The 8,526-nt window shown below is 37.6% G+C and overlaps 2 protein-coding genes across 2 annotated transcripts; one reads left to right on the plus strand and one right to left on the minus strand.

Moving 5' to 3' along the window:
- Window positions 1–1,770: 1,770 nt before the first annotated feature.
- LOC106752523 lies at window positions 1,771–2,562 on the minus strand. The gene has a single exon (XM_014634223.1). It carries the CDS (start codon window positions 2,560–2,562, stop codon window positions 1,771–1,773), a length of 792 nt encoding a protein of 263 aa, XP_014489709.1.
- A 2,668-nt stretch (window positions 2,563–5,230) lies between these two features.
- LOC106755610 lies at window positions 5,231–6,731 on the plus strand. The gene is made up of 3 exons (XM_014637795.2): window positions 5,231–5,453; window positions 5,531–5,613; window positions 6,373–6,731. The coding sequence occupies exons 1-3, from the start codon at window positions 5,294–5,296 to the stop codon at window positions 6,511–6,513; spliced, it is 384 nt and encodes a 127-aa protein (XP_014493281.1). The 5' UTR covers window positions 5,231–5,293; the 3' UTR covers window positions 6,514–6,731.
- Window positions 6,732–8,526: the final 1,795 nt, after the last annotated feature.

Raw genomic sequence — 8,526 nt, forward strand, 5'->3', positions numbered from 1 at the left:
GGGTCAGCAGGGGAAACATCATTCAATCTCACATACGGAACAGATGCAATGTTGTCGGTAGAACTGGACGAGCCCTCCATAAGGCAAAGTATAAAAGACATGAGTCTTAACGATGAACACCTTTGAGTGAACCTGGACACCCTACCCGAACGGCGAGAAGTCGCTATGATAAAAAATGTAGCTCAAAAACGGATGATTACTAGGCGTTTCAACACTAAGGTGCAACCCCGAAACTTTGCGGAAAATGATCTTGTATGGCGAAAAAAGGGAGATGCCAGAAAAAACAAAGAGCATGGCAAATTAGCTGACAAATGGGAAGGACCCTTTCGCATTACGGAAGATTTAGCAAACGGAGCCTATCGCTTAGAACATCTTGATGGAAAAGTCGTTCCTAACACTTGGAACGCAACACATCTTAAATTTTACATAGCTAAAATTCAGTTTATTTGTTTTCCTTGTCAAAGTTGTTATTCCTTTCCATTTGAACCATCAAACATTTTGCTCTATGAATGATATCTGAAGTATATTCCAGAACATATATTATGCGAAAACTGCCGATATTTATAAGGTCGTCCTAATTATCAAAAAGCATTGTCGGATACCATCCGGACGCCCCACTTATGAAAAAGGGGTGTTACCCCTAAGCGTTGTCGGATACCATCCGGACGCCCCNTTGATTTGAATGAAGAATTATTCTGTTGATTTCTGTCCAGAAATTTCTTCTTGTTGAAGGTCACCGAGAGAGAGCTTGAGAGCTTCCTCTAGCCTTTCTCCCTAGCTAGGTATCCAATCCTAGCATATCTCCACCATCCGCATCAAATTTCAGCACCCAATCTCTACCTTTATTCCACTTTTCTCCATCACCGGTTCATCAATTCTCATCACCAAACCAATATTTGTTTCATTTTTCCTTGCATCCACTACATTCTTCAGCCACCGAACACCTCTTGAGAGTGGCTTCCATATGTCTCTGTGTCCTCCAGTCACCATCATCCTTTTTCAATTCATTCCGCTGCGTTACCAAGAATAACTTCCATTGCTGCGTGCTTCTACTGTCCAATCCGAGAAGAAGATCTAGTTGATTCCATCCTCCACCACAATTAGCTGGATCATTCTTCCATCACCTTCAATCTCAATCGTCCGGCAATCTCCAAGTTATAGTCGAGGGGGGGAGGTACCTGCAAAGGCACTCTGACACTCAAGTTAGGCGTGTTATAAGGGAAGAACCTCAGTTCTTTTAGAAGGATTCTCGGTGGAAGAGAGTAAAATCTCAGTGATATGAACAATGTATATGGGAGGCGTGGATGAAGCATACCTGACTGATGTCTCTGGCTCTTAATTTATAGACTCGGAACTAATATGAGATCAATGAAATATAAACAGAATAAAATATAAACAACCTTACCTGATGTTCCGGAAACGACTTCTGTCGATAGATATTATTTGATTTGCGGTGTCTTTAGTGAATTTCCTTTAAAGGTTTTCGAGCCCAATAACGGGATTAACGGCCCAATTCTAATAACCAGGATCGACCCTTCTAGGCCCAATTATATCCGTTCGGTACAACCGTCCGCCAGGAATATCGTACTGTACATCATCCCCCCCAAGTCTTTGATAACCGTCCGGATGATAGTGGTTATCAAAGGACTTAAAAGGGGTTTTAATTCGACGTTTAAATGTTGTCGTTTCATTTTTTGGAGAAGTTACTAGACTTTCCCGCTCTTAGGGTAGTGCCAGGGTCGCTGAATTATAGCCGCTAGATCAATATCATTAAACGGTGTGGGGCGTGGGTCGCTTTCGCACGTTAAGGAGTTCAGCGCTCAGGGCCTCCTTAAACAACTTTGCCAAAGGCGCATTTAGGCGTGCATAATGATCATACCGAGGACCAAGGGGTAAATCTCGTCTAAGAGGCCTTCGGTCTCCTTCACTAACCTGTCTACTTTCTTTTTTACTCCCATTACTAAGGGCTTCTTTCTGGGGCTTCCTTCTGCCATATCTCTGATCCTTCATTCGAATGAACTCAGTCATTCTCTCCTGGAGCTCCTCCATCGAATTGGGCAGCCTAGCATATAAATGTTCCGATACGTATCTCGACTTTAGAGAATTGGGCAAATTGCTAATGATGAACTGCTCGTTGACGTCTTTCACTCGCCTAGCAGTTTCGTTGTATCTCTGCATGAATGATCGGAGGGATTCATCTTTCTCTTGTTTAAGGTTTACAAGTTCTGCAGCGGTTACTCTGTCTTTCCTGTTGGTACCGTAATGTTTCCTGAATAGGGTCATGACCATGCCGAAGCTATCTATCGTGTTAGGGGGAAGGCTGTAGTACCACTCCAGGGCTTCTCCTTTTAAGGATTGGGAGAAAGCTATACATTTGACTGGATCACTCTTGGAATAGTAAGCCATAGAGTCGATGAAATTTCTGAGGTGATGTTCCGGGTCTGAAGTACCGTCAAATCTCTCTATCGGTGGAGGAGGTCTGTCCGGCATTGGGGCCTGCATGACAGCTTCCGTGAATGACAGCGGATTAGGTGACCGATCGTTCCGTGGCGGGGTGTGCATGCTTCGATCGCCATTCTAGCTTCCTTGGGTCTCGGACATTTCAGGTTGTTGACACCATGCTCTCAATCGGACAATCTCCTCATTTTGTTTCTGTTGCAATTCTTGTTGCTGGCGTATAATCTTGGCCTGTTCCTCCATCCGTTTTGCTTGCGTTTGCTGAAATTCGTGTTGTTGACGTATAGTACGGGCATGTTCCTCCAGCTGTGTTTGTAACTCCCTGATCATATCCATAGGGTTGTTGTTCTCTATACTCCTCGTGGTTACCATTGGGGATCTTCAAGCCTCGGTCCCACGGTGGGCGCCAAAATGTTTCGGTAGGTATTTTGGGGACCGAGACACTAACTTGAATGACGTGGCTCTGCTGCTTTCTAGCGTTCGGATGGACTGGATCAGTGGTTCCTTCTGCGCTTTTGACCTTCCGTTCTCCTTCAATCTCAACCGTTCGACAATCTCCAAGTTATAGCCGAGGGGGGGAGGTACCTGCAAAGGCACTCCGACGCTCAAGTTAGGCGTGTTATAAGGGAAGAACCTCGGTTCGTTTAGAAGGATTCTTGGTGGAAGAGAGTAAAATCTCAGTGATATGAACAATGTATATGGGAGGTGTGGATGAAGTGTACCTGACTGACATCTCTGGCTCTTAATTTATAGACTCGAAACTTATATGAGATCAATGAAATATAAACAGAATAAAATATAAACAACCTTACTTGATGTTTCGGAAACGACTTCTGTCGATAAATATTATTTGATTTGCGGTATCTTTAGTGAATTTCCTTTAAAAGTTTTCGATCCCAATAACGAGATTAACGGCCCAATTCTAATAACCAGGATCGACCCTTCTAGGCCCAATTATATCCGTTCGGTACAACTGTCCGCCAGGAATATCGTACTATACACAAATAAAATGATAATTAAGTATATGAAAAAGTAATAAATTTACGAATTGATTTTAGGAAAAAATTTGTTTTGTTTGAAGACTTGTAGGTAAGATTTATTTAAAAACTGATTTAAGATAATGAAGTTTAAATTTTAATAAGTATATTATACATTTTGTTTGTTACTCATTCTTTTAATGATTTTTATTTTAAGAGTTAAATATATTTTTAATTTATAGTATCAAACTACTTTCGTTTTTGTTTTTCTTCAGAATTTGATTTAGTGATTTATGACCAATGACGTTAAGTTTTGCCGAATATGACTAAGTGTGTACCACGACACCTCTACTCTACTCTTAAAATATGTCAACCCTCGTTCTCTCGTGTTCTTCACCAAGAAGACTTCTCTCCCTTCTTCGTTCACTAGTGAGCCACCCACCCGATTCCTAGGGAGGCCTTGCCATCAACATTCCTCATACTGTCATCTTCCTTCTTCCTTCTTCATGTGTGGCTCCATCTTCTTCTTTTCAAATCCAGATCAAGGCACTGGCCACCACCAGAGTCCTTGTTGAGCCTTCATCGGTGTCATCAATCAGATTGCAAACCAAATCGCGACTCTTCATTCCCAACCCTAACCAACAATGCTGCCTAACTAGATCCATCGGTGCTGCAACTCCTTTAGTTGGAAGAGCCGCCACTGTCACCGAAGTGCACCATCGCGTCAAAACACAACACCGAACCTCTACTTGGGGGTTTTCCTGTATGATGTTGTTGCCAATGATGCCACATTTTGTAGCTCACACCGATCGCCGCCCTGCAATTGGAAACGTCACTAGTGACCACCATTTACATAGTTGCGAGTCTATTGCTCCACCTTTGTTTTTTTAGTTTTTTGAATGTTAGTGTGAATTGAAGATGGAGGTTATGTGTTTTGGAATTATCAAGCTTGAAGGAGAAGGTAATGGGGTGAAAGAGAATGAGAAGGAAAAGGTTGTGTCCGGTGAATTTTTTATTGTGTGAGTGAGGTTTGGAAGATGACGAAGGCATCTGGATGGATGTTATTCTTGATGCAATTGCAATATAAATTCTTTGTATGGAGGAAATGACGAAGATAATAAGTCATGGAGGTGAGGATGACGTGGTTCCTCTTGTCCAAAGAAGAGGAAATAAGAGTGTGGTGTTACTTTGTTTCCCACGTCAACAAAAAATTAACTCTATTAATTATTAAAGACCAATTTCATATATTTCCTAATATATTTCCTAATCATAGGATTTTAATTAGATAAAACCTTGAAACAGGAATTAAAATAAAAATCGTGTTATAATTTAAGGGAAAAAAAAAGATAATTAACCCTTACTTTCTTTAAAGTTACATTCATTTAGAATTGAAATATGTTGTTAAATTTTTTTTATTCTTTAACTCAGTTTTCGAAATACAAATATTTTAATGTTTAAAAATATATTATAAATGTATACATTTTGAAAATTCACTACTAAAATACAAGTATACAATCTAAACTCCTTGCATTTAATCTAATATATTATTTTATTATCATATGTTTTTCCTATTACTTTATAATTAAATATTTATTATTGTTGTACGCAATTGAGAAATTAATATTGTTTTTATTTCATAACATTCTGTCGTTAAAAAATAAAGAAATAATTAGCAAACCAAAATTTTAATTTTAAACAATTGAACTAACACATATATAATTATTTTTTTATGCGTTTTAAAATTACACAATCACGAAATTTATACAGAAATATAGAGTGGACATTCTTAAATAGGCGCAGGCAAAGGTTGTTGTGGCTTTACCTTATCTTATCCTGTAGGGAGAGAAAGAAGAAGAGAAATGGCGAGTGCAACAGCGCATGTTTTTTCAGGGCTCACTGTTTCTGGTGGCAAAGGAAATTCAATCTTCAATTTCAATCACTCTCCTTTTTCTTCCACTCTTCTTCCCTCAAATTTCGGGCCCTTCAACTCTTTCTCATCCAATGGTCTTTTCTCCAGAGGTAATGCAAATTCATAAATCCTTTTATCGTTAACTTAACACCCAACTGAATTGCTGGGGATGATTCATTGCGTGTAGATTACTTGTCAAAGGACATGCTTTTCCGCCCAACACGTTCTCCTGTTGTTTGTATGGCCGGAAAAGGTTCCAGCAAGAAAAAGGTAGCTAGCTAGCTCCCATTTCTGTGAATTTTACCTGTTAATCAATAGGTCATTCATTGTTGCATTTGCTACATGCTCACGTTTTTTTAACCTAGAACAGTACTTAGATAAAGGATTGCATGTATTGTTTGTTTTATTCTCTTATGGAGAATCCACTTGGACTAGAGATATGAGCATAAGAACAAAAATCCCTTACAAGCCAGTTTGTGAGATTGAGTTAATATAAACTTATTAATAAGATTCTCCAATTAGAATTGAAGTTTGGTATTAGTAATTCATAATAGTACAAGCAACATTTAAGGGTCAAGGTCAGCCTTTAATGTTTCGACTTTAAGTTGGAAGATAGAGTTAAGGTCAGGTCATCCAAGCTATTTTACACTTTAGGTCCTTAATGTTTCAACTTAAGTCTGCAGAAATAGTTAAGGTCAGGTCATCTAAGGTATTGGTCAGGTACCTTGAGATTCTTTCAGGATTTCATTTCAAAAAGGTAACTTTGGTGGGTTTAGAGAAAAATATTGTGTATGAAGTATCCTAACTCACTTCTGAATGATGTGATATTTTTTGATGTAGATACAAGTTTTGTCCTTTTATTTACCATTGTTTCCCCCTTTATTCATCACCATGCCATAAAGAGCTTCTTACTTGAGAAGTTGTCATAGATCAGGTGTCTTTTTGTTTTCACATTTTGTTATTCATCAATTGTTTGCTTGTTGATCTGCACAAAAAAGTGTGATTGTTGTTTTGTTCTTGTGGTCATAGTCTAAGGTTATTAGGCTTGTCTCAACGGCTGGAACTGGATTCTTCTATGCCATAAAGAAAAGCAAGAAGAATGAAAAGCTTGAGCTGAAGAAGTATGATCCAAAGGTGAAGCGCCATGTTGTGTTCAAAGAATCTAAATAAGTTAAGCCTTTTTAGATGAACCAGGTTTTGACCATCTTCTGCTCTTGTAATATCACAACTTATTCTTTGATTTTATCTCTGAACAAAAATTCTGCAAAAACACTATATGTAAACTGCTATTATGTGTTTTGTATTCCCCTTCTGACTAGAAGAAGATCATAAAAATGGGTATGCATCTTGGAGGTTACAATTTGTTTCAAAGTGATAGTTCATTTCAACTTTGATTCTGATAATCTATAACTTATGAAGTACACGGTCCTCTTTTTTAATGTGTCACGGTGTTGTAGACATTTTCAATACTGAGACCTGTACAATGAGCCTTTGATAGTCCTTAATAGATGTCTAGTTAAACAAATTTGTCATACTTGAATTTCCACTTCCATGTAGATGGAGTATTTTTGTAGACATATCCCCCAAGACGACTAGTCAGACACACTAAGATTGTTAAACTGTTAGAAAATTCAATGTGAAATATAATACAATATTAGAAATAGTGCCTCATTTGTTTTTGAGAGAATGGTTATCATAATAAAATGGATGTAAAACTTTAAAAGATGGTTTGAAAATGAGGATGTCTTTGAAGATATAATTTCACCTTCTTAAAAGGAATCTAAAAATAGCGATTCTAAATTTAGATCTTTTGTTATTGCCTTCATTTAATCTGAGCTTCTCTGTCTCAGTTTGTTCTGCATATGTTGTGTCCTAGTGTTGGAATGTCTGTGTCATGTCCTCTGTGATTGTTAGAGTTTGTGCTTCATATTGTACATCTGTCCATATTTACAAAATTGTAAATTAAGCTGATTACATGTAGTTCCAACATAAACTAAATCCTGCCTTGACCGTTGATGGAAACATTGTGAATCTCTTTTCCAACTGAAGTAACATCTGAAAACCTCAAAAGATTAGTCACCAACCCTTAGATTCTTCCTTGTTTTTGAGCTTTCTCCTTCAAGTGAATCTTGATGAGGTTTACAAGTTTCTCCATCATCCTGAGCTCTGACAATATTCCTTTTGTCAACGTGATCATTATTCTTGGTGGTAAATTTTTTAATTATCGAATTTGTCATGGCCGTATTATATCATTTTATGTGAGCCTCAACACCAAGTAATAAGTATCATCATTCTAGCTATGAATCAATATATCATTAAAGAAAACTAAAAAAAAATTCTGATAAATTTGCTGAAAACAATATTCATAAAACTTTGAAAAGTTGCTGGGGCACTAGGGGCATTTGTAAATCCAAATAGTAGGATCAAATACTCATAATGACCACTGTGTATCTTGAATGCAGTTTTGTGTATATCTGGATGATCCATCCTCACTTGATGATAACCTACTCTCAAGTCAATTTTTGAAAAAATAACTGAACCTTTCAACTCATTCATGAGGTCTTCTACTAAGCTGTAATCAACACACAATATCAAAGAGACATCTTTTTTTCCAACTAATAACACAGGACTAGCATAAAAACTGTAGCTGTTCTGTATAAAACCAGACATTCTTGAACAACTTTATCAATAATGTCTTTTCGATTTTCTCCATATCTGTATGGTCTTTTATTTACTGGATTAGTACCTTTCAACAGGGGAATCTTATGATTAAGACTTTTAATAGGAGGTAATTAAGTAGGTTCTTCAAAAATACCCTGAAACGGATTCAGCAATTCTGAAATCAACACAGGTGTTTGTATTAGTGGCATGAGCTGTGATTATGCAATAAGAATCCATCATCTCGACAGACTTGTATCATGACTATGTCTGCACATTCATGATTATTTTATCCATTTGCTGGTTTCTATTCAGTTTTACACTGCTCTGGGTAGATCCTTGAGCACATGTCTTCTGCCAGCAACAGTAAACTCCATTGACAACTTGTTAAGTTCCAAATAATGTCTCCCAGTGTCACTAGCCATTCAAATCCTAAGACCATTCTTCAGACAGGTCCATTTGGTTGATTATGTTAGAAAAGAAGAAAGAATGAAATATTGTATTTCTTATTGAATAATAAGGAGA

The sequence above is a fragment of the Vigna radiata genome, chromosome 2 (assembly GCF_000741045.1).
Source record: "Vigna radiata var. radiata cultivar VC1973A chromosome 2, Vradiata_ver6, whole genome shotgun sequence".
NCBI lineage: Eukaryota > Viridiplantae > Streptophyta > Magnoliopsida > Fabales > Fabaceae > Vigna > Vigna radiata.